Source organism: Vicia villosa, linkage group LG1 (assembly GCF_029867415.1).
Source record: "Vicia villosa cultivar HV-30 ecotype Madison, WI linkage group LG1, Vvil1.0, whole genome shotgun sequence".
NCBI lineage: Eukaryota > Viridiplantae > Streptophyta > Magnoliopsida > Fabales > Fabaceae > Vicia > Vicia villosa.
Window position 1 is genome coordinate 19,057,433 of NC_081180.1, and position 22,104 is coordinate 19,079,536.

A 22,104-nucleotide genomic window follows, 5' to 3' on the forward strand; every position below is an offset into this window, starting at 1 on the left:
TCGAGCATGGCATTGATATTCCTGAAATAGTTGATGAGGGTGTAGAAATGGATGTGGATGGTACCAATGTAGGAGTGGAAAATACTGAAGGTGCTAATGCTGGTGGTGAGGGTGATGTTGGAGTAGAGGCAAATGTTGATGGTGAGGGTGGTGATGGTGTAGAGGACAATGCTGGTGGTCAGGGTGATGAAGGTGTAGAGGCAAATGCTGATGGTGAGGGTGGTGATGGTGTAGAGGACAATGCTGTTGGTGAGGGTGATAACATGAATGATGATGAAAACAATATGTTTGGTAGTACAGATGATGATGACTGGGCACCTGATACTGATGAAGAGTCTATAGAAGTGGATTGGACTACAGTGTTACCTACAGATACATCATCAATGCCAACTGAGAATGTTGTGGATGAGGACTCAGATCAGCTATACACTCCACCTGGTAGTGAAGATGAAGAAGAGTATGAACATTTTCCAAATTTTCAAAGTTGTGGAGATAAAGGGTTCAAGTTAGGGCTGGTGTTTAACAACAAGGATATCATTAAGGATGCTGTCAAGGAGTATGCAATGGTTAACAATAAAAATGTGTACTTAAAAAAAATGATGCAAAAAGGATGGTGGTCAATTGTGAAGAATGCTGCAATTATCACTTGAGATTTAGTAAGAGGGCTGGAAATCAATTTTGGCAAATCACCTCCTTATATGAAGAACATGCTTGTGCTAGGACTGCTTATAATAGGCAATCAAAGACTGGGTGGTTGGCAAAGCAGTTTGTCCACATTCTTAGGCATACTCCTAATATGAAACCAGCAGGGTTGATAGCTATATCAATTGAAAGATGGGGTGTGAAGCTGTCAACTGACCAGGCATATAGAGCTAAGAGAAAAGCTATGGAATTGTTACAAGGTGCTGGGAGGGATCAGTTCACACATCTTAGGAGCTATGCACAAGAACTCTTGAATTCTAACCCCAATAGCAATGTTATTTTAAAGTGTAGTGATTCAAGTAATGGGCCTGTATTTGAAAGAGTATATGTATGTTTGAATGCATGTAAAACTGCTTTTGCAAAATTCTGTAGACCTTTAATAGGTCTGGATGCATGCTTTTTGAAAGGTGACTATGGTGGACAACTGATGGCAGCTGTTGGGAGTGATGGGAATAACCAAATATTTCCCATTGCATATGCTGTTGTAGAGGCTGAGACCAAGGATTCATGGGAATGGTTTATAAATCTTCTCTTAGAAGACTTGCAATCAGTGAACAATGTGTCATATGCCTTTATCTCAGATCAACAAAAGGTAAATTGTTTTATGCACATATATTTAAGTTATGTTAACTGTGGTCTATTAATTGTGGATTTTGGTTTATGGTTTTTCAGGGACTTGTACCAGCTGTCCAAGGAGTAAGTGAACATGTTGAGCAGAGGTTGTGTGTAAAACATTTATATGGAAATTGGAAGAAGAAATTTTCAGGTTTAGTTTTGAAGGAGGTCTTTTGGAGTGCAGCAAGGGCTACTACCATTCCAGAATGGGAGAGAGCAATGATTAGGCTTAAAGCCTTGAATGAAGATGCTTGGAAAGATATTAATGAAATACCTGCAAGATTTTGGTCTAGGTCACACTACAAGACACATGTTAAGTGTGATCTTCAGGTTAATAATTGGTGTGAGGCATTTAATAGGGCTATTTTGGAACATAGGGACAAGCCCATTATAAGCTTGTTAGAGGGGATTAAACATTACATCACCAAGAGGATTACAAGTCACAAGGAAATGATGCAAAAGTACAATGGAGTGATATGCCCTAATATCCAAGTTATTGTTGAAAAGAACAAGAAGAATGCTCATGGCTGGACTCCTACATGGCATGGTGATGATGACATGGCAATATTTGGAGTTACTAATGGGATGGAAACTTTCTGTATCAATCTCAAAGACAGGACATGTTCATGCAGGAAATGGATGTTGAATGGTATTCCTTGCAGCCATGCAATCTCATGTATGTGGCAAATGAAGAAATCTCCTGAAGAGTATGTTGATGATTATTACAAGTAAGAGATATATGTAATTTGTATATATATGACTGCTAAGATTTAAATGTTTGATGTTAATAAATTGTTATGGCTGTTATTTGTAGGACTGCTAAATATTTGGAGTATTATGGCAACATAATTTATCCAACTAATGGACCACAATTGTGGCCTGTTATTGATGGAGTAGTTGCAGTCAACCCACCCTTGATGAGAAGAGCTATTGGGCGCCCAAAAAAGATGAGGAACAAGTCAAATGATGAGCCAAGAAACCCTAATGTGCTGCCAAGGACTTTGTCAACAGTCTCATGTAGGAAATGTGGAGCTGTTGGACATAACATTAGAAGTTGCAAGGGTAAAAGAGCTGCAGATAGATCCATACCTGTTGGTGGGAACAAAAAGGAAAAGACTAAGGGTGCTGCTAAGGGTAAGGGAGCTTCTAAGGGTGCTGCTAAGACAAAGGGAGCTTCTAAGGGTGCTGCTAAGACAAAGGGAGCTTCTAAGGGTGCTACTAAGGGTAAGGGTGCTGCTAAAGCTAAGGCAAAGACTAAGGGTGCTACTAAGGCTAAGACAAATGAACCTGACATTGCTTCATCATCACAAGGACCACCTGCCACACAGCCTACTCAAGAATAGTTATAGGATTATCCTTTATGTAATGTTTATTTTGATTAAGCTTTTTTGAAAAGTTCATGAACAAGTGTTTGCTATGTCTATTTTGTTAAGCTATCCTGTTATTTATTTGGCAAGATCTGTTATGAACAAGTTAGAACAATGTTTAATGTTTATTGTCATGAACAAGTTAGAACAATGTATTGTTTAATGTTATGGCAAGATCTGTTTACTTTGTGTTCATATGCTGTCAATTCAATTATATGATACAAGCCAACTATATGATACAAGCCAACTATATGATACAAGCCAACTATATCAGAATTTTACAATTTCAAATCAACTATATGATACAAGCCAACTATATCAGAATTTCTCAGTTTCCAATTCAATTATATATCAGAATGTTATGGCAAGACTAAGGGTGCTGTCAATTCAATTCAAAACACAAGTTTACATTAGATTTCAAATGGGGCAACATCCATTACAATTGACATCAAAGAACAAGGCTACAAAGAAAATGAACTAACAACACAAATGCCCTAAAATCACATAAACCCTACTTCATTACATTAAGCATCACAAGTCCTACTGCCATAACTAATGTCATGGAAACTGAGAATTTCATCAATAAGTTCATTGCATTCAACTTCGTCTTCATTTCTGCTACTTTTGTATTAGCTTCATCCAATCTAGCCCTTTCATGCTCCAATTTTTTCTGCAGGGAGTAGATAATTTCCTTGGCCCTTGATGAGAGTTCATCGTCGTACCAAACAAAGTGGCTACACCTTTTACGCCCCTGTACCTGCAAACCAAACATATAAAGAATCACAAATTAATTTTGCTGCTACACATGAGGTGAAACTGTACACTATCAGTTACAGTGAAAGTAACGTTACCTTGTACATCCCACACCCAAAAAAACGTCTGCCTGGGTTCGAATCAGTCCATGAGGTCATCAATGGAGCTTCAAGCCCACACCTGTACTGGCTTCGAAACTCACATGAATGTGTAGCCCCGATACTACTCGCCATCGTGCATTGAGACATCTCTGAAAAACGAAACAAGAAGAGAAGGCGAAGACTCAAATTGAAGAAGAAGACTTCCTGCGTTGAAGGATGAAGATTTGGCTTTTGCCCTAGTTCTGCGTTGAAGGATGAAGAACGAAGAAGACAACCCAATATTAAGGGTTCAATTTAATCCATATAATAATAACATTAAATCTTTTATGAAAATATTAAATATTAAGTTAATAATTAAAAAATGAAAATAAATTAAAAATAGTGATGTGGCAAGTGACTGGACCAAATATTACTTGCCATGTCATTAAAATTGCACTTAAGTGATGGGGGACCTTCAAATATTCATCAAAAATTAAAATGGGGGACCTGAAACTTGGCTTTTCTAGTTTGGGGACTAAAAAGTTAAAAACACCAAAATAGGGGGACTAAAAGTGCATTTAAGCCTTTCTTATAAAATAAGCTAACAAACATAATTGATATCTCACTTATAAATATATTTTGTATTAATTTTAGAATATTTTGTTAGTATGAAAACAGAGGATCTCATCTACTTAATATAAATCCAAGTTTGTCATGATAGTAACCCTAGCCACATGTCACCTTGGTAGTAACTCTAAATACAAACCTTAATTGCATTTTTACTAATTTGTCTCTATATTAAAAATAAATAAATAATAATAATAACAATAATAATAAATAAAATAATAATAATAATTAAAATAACAATAATATTAATAATAAAAAAATTATATTAATAAAATTGAGCCATGACAATAAAAAAATTATATTATTAAAATTGAGCCATGACAATAAAAAAAAAGGATTAAATTATACAAAATCATTTTAACAATCAAATTAATTTATAATAAAGAAGAAATAAAAAAACATAAATAAGACTTTATAATAAGTAATATATTATTTATTAAATTGACACAATATTAATAATTAAATAATAATATTAATAATATTGAGCCATAGCGATAAAAAATAAAATAAAATAAAAATAATAATCATAATAATAGTAAGGATTAAATTATATAAAATTATTTTAACAATCAAATTAATTTTTAAAAGAGAAGAAATAAAAAACTTAAATAATAATAATAATAATAATAATAATATTGATCCATATATATAAAAATAAAATTAAAATAATAATAATAATAATAGTAATAGTAATAATAATAGTAAGGATTAAATTATACAAAATCATTTTAACAATCAAATTAATTTTTAATAGAGAAGAAATAAAAAAACATAAATAAGATACTATAATAATATATTGTTTATTACATTGACATAATATTAATAAAAAATAATAATGATAGCAATTAAAATAATAATAATAATAATAATAATAATAATAATAATAATAATAATAATAATAATAATAATGAGCCATATATATAAAAAAATTATAATTTATAATAGAAAAAAAACAAAAAAAGAATAATATTGATCCATAGATATAAAAATAAAAATAAAATAATAATAATAATAATAATAATAGTAAGGATTAAATTATACAAAATCATTTTAACAATCAAATTAATTTTTAATAGAGACGAAATAAAAAAACATAAATAAGATACTATAATAATATATTATTTACTACATTGACATAATATTAATAAAAAATAATAATGATAGCAATTAAAATAATAATAATAATAATAATGAGCCATATGTATAAAAAAATTATAATTTATAATAGAAAAAAACAAAAAAAAAAACATAAATAAGATTTTATAATAAATAATATATTGTTTAAAAAATTGACAAAATATTAATAATTAAAATAATAATAATAATAATAATAACAATAATAATAATAATAATAATAATAATAATAATAATCATATTGAGTCTTTTCTATAAAACAGTAAAATTAAATAATAATAATAATAATAATAATAATAATAATCAAAGATAAATTTTACAAAATGATTTTATTTAATTAATTAAAGTTGTATTGATTAAAAAATAAAAATTAAACGGATCAACAATTTTAAGAAATTATTTAAAACTAACGATTTAATTAAATAAATTTAATTTTAAACTAAACAACATATTGGTATAAATATTTTTAGATGTCATGTATGACTAACTAATTTGATATTTATATTCTTTTATAAAAAATAATAATTTCATTTCTTTGATAATTTACGTCTTTTAGTGAAACTATTCTATCATTTTTTATTTTCCATAATAAAAAATAGAAAATTATGATTAAAAAATATTATATTAAAGACACTTATAAATTTATTATTTTTATATGACAGTCAATCAAAAATATGTTAATATTATGTTTAAGTATAATATCTCTTCCATTTTTAAAATGACTATCTCTTTTTAATGTTTTTCTTTAACTATCTATTAAATGGTCGGTTTTATAAAATTATTCATCGAGTAACTTTAATTCCCACCGTTTTTTATTCTATTTTATTTAATTCCAACCGCTTTTATTCTATTTTTTATAATTCTTATTTTAATGGTATTGAAATTGTAATTAATATACAGTACAATGATAATAATGGATAGGAATTAAAAACAAATATTAAATACATTAATAATTATTATATAACAAAATTAAAAACAAATAAAATGAAGTAAAAGTGAAATGATTTTCTGTTTCATAGAATTTATTAATTAATAAAATATATTTTAAATAGAGTTTCATTTTGGGAATATATAATCCTCAATTTTATTTATTCATGTTTTTATAATTATAAATTATTCAATTTTTAAAATTTTTAGTAAGAAAATGAATTTTTTTTAATATTATTTTTATAAATGGAAAATGTTAGATTATAAAGCATTACATTACAAATAATTTTTAATAAAAATAATATTACTTTATTATATCTTTTATTTATATTTACATAAACTATTTTTTTAATTTCTCTTATTATATACTTTTTTAAAAAATAATTTATTTTTCAATTGTATTAAATTTTAATAATACATAATACTCAATTTAATTTATCATATTTTATATAGAAAATGATAAGTCATAACGTTAATAACGTTACACTAAAACACCAATAAAATTTATGTTCCTTGGTATTCTCCCACACCTATAAAATTGCCCATAAACTAACATTAGTATTTACTTGATGTTTTTGATACACATTTCATAAATTCGTCATTTTCTATGATTTTTACCATGATAACTTCAATGAGTTTTTTGTATTGTTTTTCTTGCTATGTTTTCTTAGATAAGTTTATTTTATTAATAAATCTCATATTCAATTATTTTATTTTCATGTGAAATATATTATATATTTTTGTTGACCAGATGCGATTGAGTTCATAATTAAAGTGAATCTAATTGAGAAGATGACAGTCAGATATGAAAATATTGATATGATGTCGTTTCATTTAAGGAACAAAAGATATGAATATTAAAGATCATCATTAGTCTATTTTTTTTGTTCAGATAACATTCTTCATTCAACAGAGTTATATTGGAGACCTAACCATGGTTAAAGGAACTTTGAATGACCTTGAATAAAGAAATTTCTATTATAATTTTATTAATTTTTAATGTTCCACAGGCTTCTGCTCATTATGAATTTAAATATGTGAGTTTAGTTTTAGATCTTCACTTTTTTTATACTCTTCGAAATTGTATGATAGTTTTTCTTTTATTTCTAACTTTATACGTGTCTTGATTATTTATTTTGTAGCAAGATAAAAGACTATTAATTTGTTATCTATATCAATATAGGAAGCTCAAGTCACTATTACATAGATGAATCAAATATTAACCTCTATTTTTTTAATGATATTAATATGTATATTACAATTTTTAGATTGAGAAATATGACAAAATATTTTTATTTTAATTGAATTATTTTAATAGAAGGATTTTAAGAGACAAATGTTATGGTGTAAAAAATGGATATTTTAATAAAAAAACAAAAAAATATATGTTTTATGTGCAAGTATATTAAAGATACATACAATATTCTTTATGAAATATGCTATAGGTAAAAGAAATTACTAATAAATGTTTTAAAATATGTTTATGTTATATCTTTATCTTATTTTATTTTAATTTTCTTTTTCCTTAATTTATTTTTGGTAGGGTAGTTTTCCAGTAATTAAAAAAAAAAACTTAGTTTTAAAAATATTAAATTCCAAAATTTTACACAAAAGGGAACAGTTTTACTATAAAAGGTAAAATATTATTTAAAAAATTAGAAGATTTAAATGTTTAAGAAATGAGATATTTAATTGACATAATAATGAGACTTTTCTTTTAAAGTTTTTTTTATGTATAACTATATTGTTGGTTTATATTTTGATATTGTTATCATGTTTTGAAGATTCTTATTTTTTATTTTAGTGTCCTTCATTTTATTTATACTTTTCTAATACAAATTCGCAGATGAACAAAACTCATGCAACACGCGAGTTATACATGATTTCTAAATTTATAAACAATAAAATAGCTCATACATAACTTCTAAATTATTAAGAATCATCAAAACATATGAAATTGAAAAAAAACTATTTAAAATTTTATTTTCATTTTCAAATTCATTTTTTCTTTAATTTAATTATTTATGTGAAAATAATTAATTTATTGCAATGATTAACTTATAGTAAATAATAGTTTTCTATATCCCATGAAATAAACAATTCATTAATTAGGTCACATCATATATCTTCTACTACAATAAACAAACAAAAAATATAATATGATTTTTAAAAAATATATCTGGAGAATATGATTTAAAACTTTTTTTAGATTTGACATCGAATAAAAAATTTCTTACATTTTGTAAATTATAGACTAAACACTGAATAAAAATAATTAAAATTTAGATTAATCTACTCTTATATGTATTATGAATTAAATTTAATGATTAATCACAAATAATCTATACAAATAATTTAATATAACACTTTTTATAATATTGTATTATTCACGTAAACATGACATATCTTTTAAATTAGAAAAACATAAATGAAAATTTTTTATACATAAATTATTAAAGATTCTCAAACTGTTAAATAATTTTTTTATATTTAACATAATGTTAAAGCACATTTAATCATATGATTATAAATATATAAATATAATTAAAATTAAAAATTATAATCAAACCCGTGCAACGCACGGGCCATACATCTAGTTTGGTTAAATCTGATATTGTATTATTTTTCATTAACTAGACGGTTATTTATCATTAACTAGACGGTGAAGGTTAGAGTCAAAGTGCAATTAAGAATTGTTATATTTATTTAGCAGAAAGCTGAAATTTACCACTATATTTTGGTCATATATTTAACTACAACATTGTGATCATATACGAAGTTGTGGAGATTCAAATGAAGTGAAGTTTGGATGCAATTTTTATGATGTAGAAGTCTAATTCAGACAAGAGAAATGATATTTTTACATTACAAACTTACACTTATATCAAAAACTTTGTGAACAGTATTTTATTATTATTTTAATATTTTGATATATATATATATATATATATATATATATATATATATATATATATATATATAAAATTATTTTACTTAATGAAATATTAAAATTTGGTTAATATATTTTTAAGTTTGGTTAATATGTATTCGGACATAAAAAAAGCTAATATGTACCATTCAGACTTTGGTTAATAGTTTGTATAAAGTTGGTTAATACGTTTCATAATTTGATTAATGAGTTCTCAAACATAAAAAAAAAAATTAAATAGTAAAATAAAGTTGGTGAATAGAGTATAAAAATTAGTTAATACATTTATAATTTACTGTCAGAATAGGGTTAATACTATGTATTTTATTGGTTAATGAAATACTGAAAATAGTTAATGAATTATATATAAAATAATTAATTAATGACGTATATTTTTGTGGTTAATACAATTGTGATGTTGGTTATGACGCAACCATATATTTGTGTTATAAAGTAAATTTTTAAAAAATGTTTTAAATTTTTTTTAGAAATAATATTATTTTAATAAAAATACACTATTCATTGTATAAATACAGTGAACAATGTATACGGTGTAGGTATTTAGTGTCATGGTATTTAGTGTGCACCATTGAACTGAAAATATAACAAAATAAAAAATTTCCCACCTATTCACCTCTTAAAAAAAATTTAATAGGACAACAAAATCATCTTGTTATTCTTTGATTTCTATTATTTATGTTTATTTTTATTTTCTATTTATCCTTTCCATAGTTATGTTTAATTTAAGTATCACTTTTATTTATTTTTGTGAATTTTTATATACAATATAAAATATTAAAAATATAATATGTATTATTATCGATATATTTTATATAATTTATTCAATTCATGTTTATATTTATTAAATATTTCATTCAAATTAATATTTAATTTTTATTAAAAAATTAAAATATAATTTTAACAATTTATATTTTTATTAATATTCTTTAATATTTACATGTTTGAACTTTGATACCAAAATAAATTATAATTAAGCTATTTATAAAATAATATAGTTACTTATATTTATTTTTTAAAAATTACTATAGTTTTAATTGAAAATTAAAGCAATTTTGTCTTCAAAAGAATTAAGTTTAAATTTTTATATATATATATATATAAAATGTTAGAGATGTCACAATTTCCTCATAAAATTTGTCACTAATAACATCTAACATATTTACGATGGAATTTATTGTTGGGCTTTCCCTCTGATTTGGTGAGGTCCACTAATAACATCTAACATATTTACGATGGAATTTATTGTTGGGCTTTCCCTCTGATTTGGTGAGGTCCAATTAGATGTGGATTAATGACCCATGTGTGTAAGCCTTTGTTATCACCCAACAAAGAGGATTAGGTTATTCATTCATTGTGTGAGAGAAAACAAGAAAAGTATAGAGAAGAGTGAAATCTCGCAGCCCTATTTCAGCACAGAGCAGTTTCCCTAAATCGAAGGTTGCGCAAAATCCAACGGTCGAATCGTCTTGAAATTTTGACACAACGTTCATGACTCATAGGAGCACATTATGAACGATTTTCATTGGATTTAGAGTTTTCTAAGTCAGTCTTTCGAGTCCATTTTTTAGGTCAGAATTTTTTGTGTTTTTGGGTTGTTTTTGTCTCCCTTGATTCTTGTTGTATTCCAAGATTAATTGTAAATCTTGATGATGTTTATGTATGTCTCTAACTAGTGTTAGAGAGAACCTTGTTTGTACCCATGGTTGATTATAGTGGAGATTTTAAGTGGCCTACGGGTTCCGTGGTTTTTTACTCCTAATTAACAGAGGTTTTTCCACGCTAAAATTGTGTTGTGTTATTTGATGTGTTTTTGTTGATTGTCTCTAAGTTGCATTTGATATTTGGGAGAGTTGGTGTTGTTGAATTATTCCGTTGCGTTTGTGATTTCCTCCCAACAAGTGGTATCTAGAGCCGTGGTTTGATTTGTGTAACAATGGAGACGAACACATCTCGGATGGTGAGTTTGAATGGTTCCAACTATAATGTTTGGAAAGAAAAAATGGAAGATTTGCTTTATGTGAAAGGTTTTCACTTACCGGTTTTCTCTAATGAAAAGCCCGATGGAAAGAGTGATGAAGAATGAACTTTGTTGCATAGACAAGTTTGTGGTTATATTCGCCAATGGGTGGATGATAATGTTTTGAATCATGTGAGCTCGGTGACTCATGCTCGCTCTCTTTGGACAAAACTTGAGGAGTTGTATGTAAGAAAGACGGGAAACAATAAGTTATTCTTGTTCAAGCAATTGATGTCATTGAGGTATAATGATGGTTCACCAATGACCGATCACTTGAACACTTTTCAAGGGATTCTAAATCAATTGTCGGAGATGAATCTTACTTTTGATGATGAAATTCAAGGTTTGTGGCTTCTTGGTACTTTGCCTAATTCTTGGGAGACTTTTAGGACATCCTTGTCTAACTCTGCTCCGAATGGTATCATCTCGATGGACTTGGCTAAAATTAGTGTGTTGAATGAGGAGTTGAGGCGTAAGTCATAAGGTTCTTCTTCATACTCCGAGGTGTTGGTTACCGAATCAAGGGGGAGACATCAAAGTAGGGGTTCAAGTAATCGCGATACCTCACGTGGTAAATCACAAGGAGGCTGTAATAGATTCTCTCATATTGAGTGTCATCATTGTGGGGAAAAGGGACACATAAAGAGGTATTGTCGTAAGTTGAAAAAGGAAAACAAGAAGAAGAACTACAACAACGACAAAAAGGAAGGTAACAATAATGAAGATGTTGCTATTGTTGATTATTTCTTTATTGTTTGTGATAGTTGTGTAGATAATGTCAATCTATCATGTGGTGAGATGGATTGGGTGGTTGATAGTGGTGCTTCTACTCATGCAACCTCGAGACATGATCTTTTTTCTATTTACGAGATCGGTGACTTTGGGGTTGTTCGTATGGGAAATAATAGGCAAGCTAATGTCATCGAAATGGGAGATATTTTTGTCGAAACAAGCAATGAGATTACTCTAGTTCTCAAAGGTGTGAAACACATTTCGGAAATTCGATTCAATCTTTTATCCGTTGGAAAGTTGGATAATGAAGGATATGATGATTCTTTTTCGGGCAATGAATGGAAGTTAAAGAAAGGCTCAATGGTGATTGCTAAAGGAAAAAGGAATTCAAACTTGTATGTCATCCAACTTGGGGTTTCGAAGTGCTACATCAACACTTATGACAATGATAGATCATCTTAATTATGACACAAGCGTTTGGGTCATATGAGTGAAAAAGGTTTGAGTATTTTGGCTAAGAAAAATGTGTTGTATAGTGTTTCCGATGCAAAGTTGAGAAAGTGTTCACATTGTTTGGCGGGTAAGCAAAATCGAGTTTCATTTATGTCATCCGAACCAAAGAGGAAATCATAAGTGTTGGATTTAGTGCATTTCGATGTGTGTGTTCCGATGAAGACACAGTCACTTGGCGGTGCATATTACTTTGTGACCTTCATTGATGATTGTTCTCGGAAAACATGGGCTTATACCTTGAAGACGAAAGATCAAGTGTTAGATACCTTCACGTCGTTTCAAGCATTTGTTGAAAGAAAACGGGGAAAAAGCTCAAGTGTATCCGAACCGATAATGGCGGAGAGTATATTGGACCTTTCGATAAGTATTATCAAGAACAAGGTATACATCATCAAAAGTCTCCACAAAAGACACCATAATTAAATGGGTTAGCCGAAAGAATGAATAAAACTTTGGTGGAAATGGTGAGATATTTACTTTCTCAATCAAAGTTGCCGAAATACTTTTGGGAAGAATCATTGAGCACGGTTGTACATCTTTTAAACCTCACTCCATGTGTTCCATTGAAGTTTGATGTTCTGAATCATGTTTGGAGTGGTAAAGATGTTTCCTACGACCATCTTCGAGTGTTTGGGTGCATGACTTATGTGCATATTCCGAAGGATGAGAGATCGAAATTGGATGAGAAGTCGAAGAAATGTGTGTTGTTGGGTATGGACTTGATGAGTTCGAGTAACGATTCTTTGATCCGGTTAGACGAAAGCTTATTCGTAGTCGTGATGTCGTATTCATGAAGGATTATACCATTGAGGACATCGGAAAAATCGAGAATAAAGATCGGATTCTTGAAGATGAAGAAATGGTTGATATGGACTCAACTATTATTGCTCCTACCCCTATCACTTTCGAAGATGTTCCAATTGAAAATCAAGGTATGGATTTAAATGTTGATAATGTTTTAAATCTTAATGATATTGTTGATGTAGGTGCTACGAAAGACGTTGTTGATGTAGGTGCCACAATTTACTCGTGATTAAAGGCCTTCCGTTCGATACCCCTCGAATGAGTATGTTTTTCTTACCGATGCTGGAGAACCTGAAAGCTTAAAATAAGTTTTGGAGGATGAGAACAAAAAGGAGTGGATGGATGCCAAGGAGGATGAAATGCAATCCCTTCGTGGGAATAATAATTTTGAGTTAGTGAAGTTGCCAAAGGGAAAGAGAGCATCGAAGAATAGATGGGTTTATTGGATTAAGCAAGATGAGCGTACTTCTCAAAGAAGATTCAAGGCTCGTTTGGTGGTAAAAGATTTTAAACAAATGGAAGGTGTTGATTTTGGCGAGATTTTTGCTTCGATTGTGAAGATGCAATCTATTCAAATGGTTCTTGGGCTAGCCGCTAGTCTTGATTTAGAAGTAGAGCAAATGTACGTGAAGACGGCTTTTCTTCATGGCGATCTACATGAAGAAATTTATATGGAGCAAACGAATATATTCCTAGAAAAGGGCAAAGAAGACTATGTATGCAAATTGGTAAAAATATGGTTTGAAACAAGCACCTCACCAATGGTATCAAAAGTTCAAATCGGTGAAAATTGAACATGGGTACAAGATGACCAAGGCTGATCATTGTATGTTTTTCCGAAATTTCTCCGAAGGTGATTTCATTATTCTCTTGCTTTATGTGGATGATATGCTAATTGTTGGAATATATTTCAAGAATTAAAGAGCTGAAGAAAACTTTGAGTGAATCTTTTGCTATGAAGGATTTAGGAGAGGCTCGGAAAATTCTTGGTATTGAAATTGTTCGAGATCGAAACGAGAAGTTGTACTTGTCACAAGAAAAGTATATGGAGAAAGTCCTTCGGCGTTTTAGTATGGATAAGGCTAAAGCGGTGAGCATTCAACTTGCTTCTCATTTCAGCACAGAGCAGTTCCACTAAATTGGAGCTTGCGCAAAATCCAACGGTCGGATCGTCCTGAAATTTTGACACAACGTTCATGACTCGTAGGAGCACATTCTGAACGATTTTCATTGAATTTGGAGTTTTCTAAGTCAGTCATCGAGTCCATCTTTGAGGTCAGAATTTTTGGTGTTTTTGGGTTGTTTTTGTTTCTCTTGATTCTAATTGTATTTCAAGATTAATTGTAAATCTTGACTATGTTTATGTATGCCTCTAACTAGTGTTATAGAGAACCTTGCTTGTACACATTGTTGATTATAGTGGAGATTTTAAGTGGCCTACGGGTCCCGTGGTTTTTTACTCCTAGTTAACAAAGGTTTTTTCACGCTAAATATATGTTGTGTTATTTAATTTATTTTTGTTGATTGTCTCTATGTTGCATGTGATATTTGAGAGAGTTGATGTTATTGAATTATTCAGTTGCGTTTGTGATTTCCTCCCAACATTTGTAACTGAAATATTAGAGAGAAATAAAATTTATCTCAAAATCACTGACTAAATTTACTCTTATCCAATTTGTGAAAGATATTTTGTAACGGAATAAATCGCTCCAAGACTTCATTTCACTATTTCAACTAGACACTTTTGGTTCCTCAGCAAAACATGTTTAGAAAAAGGTGAATTCTTATCTACCCAACTCAAAAAATTGGGTAAGGTTTTCCTTTGTAAAATGTTTTGAAAACATCAAACATTTATAGTATTTTAATAAATAATTAAATATATTAAATGAGATGAAATCATGTGATTGGTTGGAGGTACACTATCCAACTTTTTGTGATGGATAGAGAAATTGTCCCCTTAGAAAAAAAACGCAGATGTTTAGCTAAAGATATTTTCATACTCATAAATAAATGTATTAACTAAAAGTAATTGCCCACTTTTTAAACGTATGCATCTAGCAACTTCTAGAAAGAATTAAAGAGAATAGTGTTTGTTTTGGCAAATAAATTTTCAAAAATGGGGAACCATTAGTTGTATCGTTCAAATGAGTATTAATTCAAAAAGATATACTTGGCTTTCAAAGTTGATGATACAAGTAACACGCATGGACAAGTTCCTAGTAAACATTTCATGGACTAGTTCAAACTTGTATTTACATTCAAAAGATATATAAAGAGAAACAATATTCATAAGCAAATATACTAAAATGAACATGAACAATTTATCCGATGATCTATTGATAGAGATTTGGAGTCGTGTTCCATACAAAACAGTTGTGAGAGGCAAATCCATCTCAAAGCGTTTCTTAGCTCTAATCTCACAACATCAATTTATTCAACGATTCATTCTTCATAACCATACTCTATTTCAACAAATCAAAGATGAGGAAAACCAAAAATGGAACTTCAATTTCATCTCAGACCGTAAACTCCTAATCTCTTTCTCACCTAATCTCAATCTTTCAACCCCTCAAAACCAAATTTCCTTTAGTTTTCTTGGCCGAAAATTCGACTCTAAACTCGACAACATAGCAAGAAAGAAACATGTCTTATATTCAAGAATTGTTGGATTTTCCAATGGCTTGTTTCTCTGCAAGAAAACCACAAGTGGTAGAGTCTACCATGTCTGCAACATCCTTACAAAAGATTGGATCAAACTTCCACTCCCTCCACCGCCACGAACAGCTCACAAAAAACGCGACCGTGTCCTCGAAGGCTTCGTTTGCGAACCTTATTATCGCGTTGAAGAAAACACAAAGAAAGTCACTTTGAACCATCACAAATTTAGAGTGGTTCGTTTTGCTCGCTTTGAAGGAACAATGAGTGAGATTCTTGGGGGTATAACAAAGACGAAAATTGAAATGGCGATTTTTTCATCAGAAACAGGAAAATGGAGTAAAAAAATAGTGTCCTGCCAAAACGGTTTTAGTTTTACACAATCCCAAGTTTTGCTTCCCGTAGTTGCGCATGAAGGGATTTTGTATTTCATGGGGAGAACTAGTCTTCTAAAGTATGACCCTTTCAACAAAGATGAACAATGCGACATCATTAGTTTTCCTAGTGATACTTCTGCTAATGATATTACTTTTAATGGTCATGTTGGAGTGTGTTGTGGAAAAATTCGAATGTCTTGTTTTTGTACTATTCGAGCTTGTGTGAAGGTGTGGGAATTGGAAAATGATCATAGTTGGCGTTTGTTGCACGTTACTTGTTTTCCTCCACAATATGCGAGAGATTGTATTGTGGATGAGTTGTTGATGCCAGAGAGAAGAGAAATTGTTGATTTGGGGACGCAAGTGAGAGCTTTTCATCGTTATGATGGTGATGTTGTATTCTTGCAACGTGCTCATAGAATTTTTTTTGGAAACTTGAAGACTAACAAGATTGAAGGTGTTGGTTATGGGATTCATGGGTTTCAATCGTTGCAAATGATTTCAGTTGATTTTCCGTTGTGGCCAACTCCAATTCCGTCCATTACAAAACATGAGTTATCCAGAATTAGTGTTTGAGGAGTCTGTGGAGTTTTGATATCAGGTTATGTTATATCGAAGGAGATTGGCTGAAACAATAAGAGATCAATTGAAATTAATAAGGCTTATGGCATTTGGCAGAGTTTTTTAGCTTCCTGTGATTGGTTACAAAGTTGGTGTAACCGATTACACCATTTAGCTTCGGCCTAGACTACCATGTTTATATATTCTCCTATGCTCTTGACTTTATTATCTCCTTTACACTATTGTCTGCATTAGACTTCTACATCTTCATAAAAATTGCATCCAAACTTCCCTACATTTGAATCTCGACAACTTTGTATATTATCACAATATTGTAGTTAAATATATGACAAAATATAGCGGTTAATTTCAGCTTTGTGCTAAATAAATATAACAATTCTTAATTGCACTTTGACTCTAACCTTCACCGTCTAGTTAATGAAAAATAATAAATACAGTATCAGACTTAACCAAACTGAGATCTTCTTTGTTTTCATACTAACAAAATTATTCTTAAATTAATACAAAATGTATTTATAAGTGAGATGTCATCAATTCTGTTTGTTAGCTTTTTATATAAGAAAAAACATATTTTTCATAAAGAAAGAGCCATAAAGATTTTATTTTTTAAAAGAGTACAAAGTTGAAAGTTAAAAAAAAAAAAAAAAACTTTAAGAATAAAACAAACTAGTGCTGAAATTGAGTGCAAAAGAAAAGAAAATATTCTTAAAAATCATTATCGTTAAAAGAATTAAAATAATATATCGCTTGCAGAATAAGTTTTAAAAAGAAAATAAACATTGTAGTGTAGCTTCCTTGACCTGTAGCAAATTCTAACAACAATACTTCAATCAATGCAATTTCAATGCTCAGATACTCGGAACAACTCACCATGTTTTGCCAATTTGTTACCAGAAGTAGGATCACAATGACAATACTTCATGAAAATGTAACGTCAGTAAAAAAGATAAAAGATTCATTTAACATCAGTGGCAAATAGCAATTACATGATAAAGAAGGGAATGAATTTGATATCCTCCCGTATGAAATGTGAATTAGAACAGATTGACAATCAGATAGTGATTATCTGATGCAATCCGGATTGTGCGAATACTTTGTCTAACTCAAAGGAAATCAATTCGCTATGAACAATTACAGTAATCTAAATGAAGCCAAACAGTTATGGTTGATTGTCATTATGTGTGAAAAGAATTGATATCAATACATTTGGAATTTTGCCTTTGTTTTCTCAAAAACCTCTTCCGCAATCATGGCCCCATTACCATCAGCTCTTTTAATTTCCAAATTTGCTTTTTGATAGAATCCAGTACCTCGCAATGCATCTGCAATAAAATCGTCAAACCCAATCGCGATTGCTGCCTCTGCCTTTGCTCCGTAGACCAATCTCTGTTTAAGAAGAATGTTGTAATAAGTTATGCTAAAAACAGAACAAGTTAATACAAATGAGAAATATAGGAAAAGCAGGTAAATTCTAAGTTCTAACTTACCTTAATTCGCGAGAGGTGGATTGCACCAAAGCACATGGGGCAGGGTTCACAAGAAGCATATATTTCACAATCTGAAAGCTCGATCTGCTTAAGCTTCTTACAAGCCTGTGAATTTAGAGCACTAATCAATCACTTTTTTTGTTCACCATTGCGTAGAGTTTGCTACACCCTATGCATTAAAAAAAGGCACGCAGAATAGCACATACAAATTTTATGTTGTGCATGCATCGGATTTCACAAATGAGTATCAAGAATAAAACCCCTTTTATATTTCTTGCATATATCAAACCTAACATATGTCAAAACAAACAAAAAAAACTCTTATTTGACCAATGTCATCTTCAAAATGATCATTATCTGTTTTAGTGAGAATAAAAAAGATAGGCAAAAATCTACAGAGTTGTTCTCAATAAGCTGAAAACTAATAGAGCTGACCAAAGATTGAATAGTATCTTTGGTATAGCAGTGTCTGTTATGTTGATGTTTTTAATCTTTTGATCATATCAGACCAAAACTTTTAAGTTCTTACTCCATAGATCTCCTCAGTTAAAATATTAAAATGGCTACCACAAACTGGATTATTTTGCACTGAATTCTTTGAAAAACATGATTTGACTTCTTTAAGTAAGTTTTCAATCTTTCAATCATGTCAGGCAAAAGCTTTTAAGTTCTCAATATGTACATGAATTAAAACTGCTTTGAACCAATCAATTATCATGTACGGCAGGATGTAACCATCGTCTAGAGACTAGAATGACGAATGATATTTCAATCAGAAAACAACAATGTAATAAAGAATACCAATAGTTCCTAATAGAAAAAATTGCAATTTTCCATGCTGTATATGAAAATTCTTTGTTGTTTATAGTCTAACCTCTCTGATTGCTGTGACCTCTGCATGAGCAGTTGGATCAGTGTAATTCAGAACCATGTTATGACAACTAGCAACTACTTCATCATTGTGAACAATAACGGCACCAAAAGGGCCTCCATCTCCACAATCTACCCCTTTATATGCTTCTTCAACTGCTTTTCCTAAAAATTTGTGGTCTCTATCCTGCACAGCTAATTGACCAACGAAAACACCAGAATACAAGTGATAAGAGGCCAGCACAATCTAAGCAGATAAAATAAAACTCCATATTGTTGTTTTCAACCATGAACAATAGAAAAAGTAATACATGCATTCAGTGTTATCAAATAGCGGCACCATGGCAGCAATGGCGGTTTTTGGGCTCTCTGCAATGGTAAATATCAGCTGATACTGCGGCGCCACAAAACTGCCGGTATAGCAGGATTTTGGCTCTCCGCCATCGACAACATGGCATCTATTTTTGTCATCAAGCCAAATATTTGCCAATTTGAATCATTATTTTCAGGATTGGTTTAATGAAATGACATGATGAGTAAGACTTTGCAACATGATTATGAACATCTTATGATACTATGTGTCTTTTTTTAATCAATCCAATTATTTGCCAATTTGAATCATAAATTTCAGGATTGTGTTAATCAAATGACATAAGTAAGACTTTGAAACATGGTTCTCAACATCTTACTATACATGCAAGCCATATCTCAATTCATACATTCACAATTCAGAAACAGGTCTTCTAATTCCCGATTCACAATTCAGAAAGTATATCTTCCAATTCACAATTCGATTCACGATTAAATAACAATACGCTGAAATAACCAACTTAACAACAGCAGATTATCATAAAAATAAACTAGAGCCTCAAATCTCAATGCATAAACAGATCCTCCATAAACATTATGCAGAAGCATTACCTTCCTGGTGACCAGCAAACGCAGTAGCTACTGAAACGGTTCCATCCTTAGTTTCAACAACTACAACAATCAACAAAATACATCATTCTGAAAACTTCTACACAAAATTCATCTAGCTATATACAAATTTCAAGGATCCAAACAAAGCACAAAAAATCATCATCCACAAGTTCATATACCTAATTAATCACTAATCACTTCCAAAACAAATCCAAAAATGTTCTAGGGTATAATCAAGGTTCTACAAAATGTGCTGCACCAAAATTCCAAAATCAATAATCACTTTTTCAACACCACTTCCGCATTAAAATCAATTATAAAAATAAACGATAATCGAAGAATAAACATCATAATTATAAAAATCAGGAAAAAAAACTCAATTATTTGGTTAAAATGAAAATCTGAAGATACAAATTCGTGATAGTGTTATACCGTTAACTTCTTCCATGATAGCGCTGGAAATCGGAAAATTGACGGGTTAGAAAGAAGAAAAACAAAAATGAGGATGTTGAAGAAAATAGAGTCCACGAAAATTAATAAATAGTAGAATAATAACAGAATACTAGTAGGACAGCTACGTAAATAAATAATAATTATAAATAATTATAGAGTTTGTTGTTCCACGGGCTCATTTGATAGCTGTGAAAAAACATAATTAAAGAATTAGATCAGATTTAAAACCAGACAAATAAAAAACTTATTAATCTGCTAAGTCATCAATTTTATCGGTGTTTGTAGGCCGGTTTTGAGAGAATTTGATGCTTAAATCGATCAAAAATATATAAATTACTCCATTTGAATTGAATTTGCACATTTTTGTGGTAAAGTTTAAATTCAACTAAACCGATAAACAACTAATTAGTTTAGTTTAGATGGTTCAGATATACTAAAAACAAATATGCACAAATATTTTTTTAAAATATCTAATCTAACATCAATTAAATTTTATTAATAATATAAAATCCTTAATTTTTTCATTTCTCCGCATAGACTATGAATATCACAAATGAAATTTTATTTTTTCTTCTTGAAGTTGGATATTATACTAATTTCCATAATATTTATTAAGTAAATTATACAAATTAGTTATGGTTGATTCGGGTAGACGGTCGATGCCCGAACTAATTAACATCGAATTTCATTGATTTGATTCGATTTTTGTCTGAACTAAAAAAATATCGAAATCAACCACTATAGTTTAATTTGAATTCCAATTTAATTCAGATTTTCCCATCTAATGAACATCCCCTAATAACTTTGTTTTGTTTTAAAATATCAGTATAATTTCACACGTTTTTGGATTGTTTTATCATAATTAAAATAAAGGTCGTAATTTTCTTGTAATTAAAATAAAGTTACTTTCTCATAATTAAATACTATAATTGGCCATGTGAGTTTCGATTTGAAAATGAATAAATAAAGGTAGTGATTATGATTAAAGTAAAAGGTAGTGATGTTGTTGGTGAGAATTTAATGTTAAGGAAAAAGGGAAAAACGACGAAGTTTCCTTTTTCTTTATTTTTTTAAAATTTTAACGTTAGTTTTCTTTTTAATTGAAATGTAAGGTTGGATTATTATGTTAGGTAGAAAAGTATAAGTCGTATTTTTTTAGGCAAAAATTATGAAATAGTATAATAAAGTAATGTGATTTTTGTGTGAGATCTCATCTCGTGACTCATACTCGGTCGTTATACACGTTACTCAACCGTCCAATTCTATGCGTGTATATTAGGTCACTTCCGTATGTGTCCAAAGAGAAAAAATTACAGAGAATTTCTAACTAAATTCTTTGGATCTTTCACCAATATGTGAATCTGCATAATAGCCTTTTTATTTTGGTAGATGTCTCTCTAAAAATATTTTTTAAGAAAAATTGATTTTTTTCGTAGTTGCGCATAGTAAATTGACAAAATTGTCCCTCTACTTTTATAGATGTATCTCCGAAAATACTTTTAAATCTAAGAAATCTAAGGTTCCTTCTTCTGAACCTT

The 22,104-nt window shown here is 29.8% G+C and overlaps 4 protein-coding genes across 4 annotated transcripts; 2 read left to right on the forward strand and 2 right to left on the reverse strand.

Moving 5' to 3' along the window:
* The first annotated feature begins 796 nt into the window (after window positions 1-796).
* LOC131657557 (uncharacterized) lies at window positions 797-2,660 on the forward strand. The gene is made up of 3 exons (XM_058926967.1): window positions 797-1,294; window positions 1,375-2,045; window positions 2,132-2,660. The coding sequence occupies exons 1-3, from the start codon at window positions 797-799 to the stop codon at window positions 2,658-2,660; spliced, it is 1,698 nt and encodes a 565-aa protein (XP_058782950.1).
* Window positions 2,661-3,195: 535 nt separating this feature from the next.
* Window positions 3,196-3,670, reverse strand: LOC131657635 (uncharacterized). Its single transcript, XM_058927026.1, has 2 exons — window positions 3,536-3,670; window positions 3,196-3,441 (listed from the first exon to the last, which is right to left on the reverse strand). Exons 1-2 carry the CDS (start codon window positions 3,668-3,670, stop codon window positions 3,196-3,198), a joined length of 381 nt encoding a protein of 126 aa, XP_058783009.1.
* Window positions 3,671-15,527: 11,857 nt separating this feature from the next.
* On the forward strand, window positions 15,528-16,829 carry LOC131657701 (uncharacterized). The gene has a single exon (XM_058927086.1). The coding sequence runs from the start codon at window positions 15,528-15,530 to the stop codon at window positions 16,827-16,829; it is 1,302 nt and encodes a 433-aa protein (XP_058783069.1).
* A 940-nt stretch (window positions 16,830-17,769) lies between these two features.
* On the reverse strand, window positions 17,770-20,676 carry LOC131630217 (guanosine deaminase). The gene is made up of 5 exons (XM_058901005.1): window positions 20,546-20,676; window positions 20,114-20,173; window positions 19,197-19,387; window positions 18,323-18,427; window positions 17,770-18,221 (listed from the first exon to the last, which is right to left on the reverse strand). Exons 1-5 carry the CDS (start codon window positions 20,559-20,561, stop codon window positions 18,033-18,035), a joined length of 561 nt encoding a protein of 186 aa, XP_058756988.1. The 5' UTR covers window positions 20,562-20,676; the 3' UTR covers window positions 17,770-18,032.
* Between the last annotated feature and the right edge of the window lie 1,428 nt (window positions 20,677-22,104).

What these genes read in the sequence shown, in the direction of transcription:
- LOC131657701 (XM_058927086.1), top strand. Translation starts at nt 15,528, where the DNA reads ATGAACATGAACAATTTATCCGATGATCTATTGATAGAGATTTGGAGT.
- LOC131657635 (XM_058927026.1), bottom strand. Translation starts at nt 3,670, where the DNA reads ATGGCGAGTAGTATCGGGGCTACACATTCATGTGAGTTTCGAAGCCAG. An exon ending in TTGGGTGTGGGATGTACAAG is followed by an intron (nt 3,442 to 3,535) that starts GTAACGTTACTT and finishes TTTGGTTTGCAG; the next exon opens with GTACAGGGGCGTAAAAGGTG.
- LOC131657557 (XM_058926967.1), top strand. Translation starts at nt 797, where the DNA reads ATGAAACCAGCAGGGTTGATAGCTATATCAATTGAAAGATGGGGTGTG. An exon ending in TTATCTCAGATCAACAAAAG is followed by an intron (nt 1,295 to 1,374) that starts GTAAATTGTTTT and finishes ATGGTTTTTCAG; the next exon opens with GGACTTGTACCAGCTGTCCA. An exon ending in TATGTTGATGATTATTACAA is followed by an intron (nt 2,046 to 2,131) that starts GTAAGAGATATA and finishes TGTTATTTGTAG; the next exon opens with GACTGCTAAATATTTGGAGT.
- LOC131630217 (XM_058901005.1), bottom strand. An exon ending in GTTTGCTGGTCACCAGGAAG is followed by an intron (nt 19,388 to 20,113) that starts GTAATGCTTCTG and finishes TTGGTCAATTAG; the next exon opens with CTGTGCAGGATAGAGACCAC. An exon ending in AGGTCACAGCAATCAGAGAG is followed by an intron (nt 18,428 to 19,196) that starts GTTAGACTATAA and finishes CTAAATTCACAG; the next exon opens with GCTTGTAAGAAGCTTAAGCA.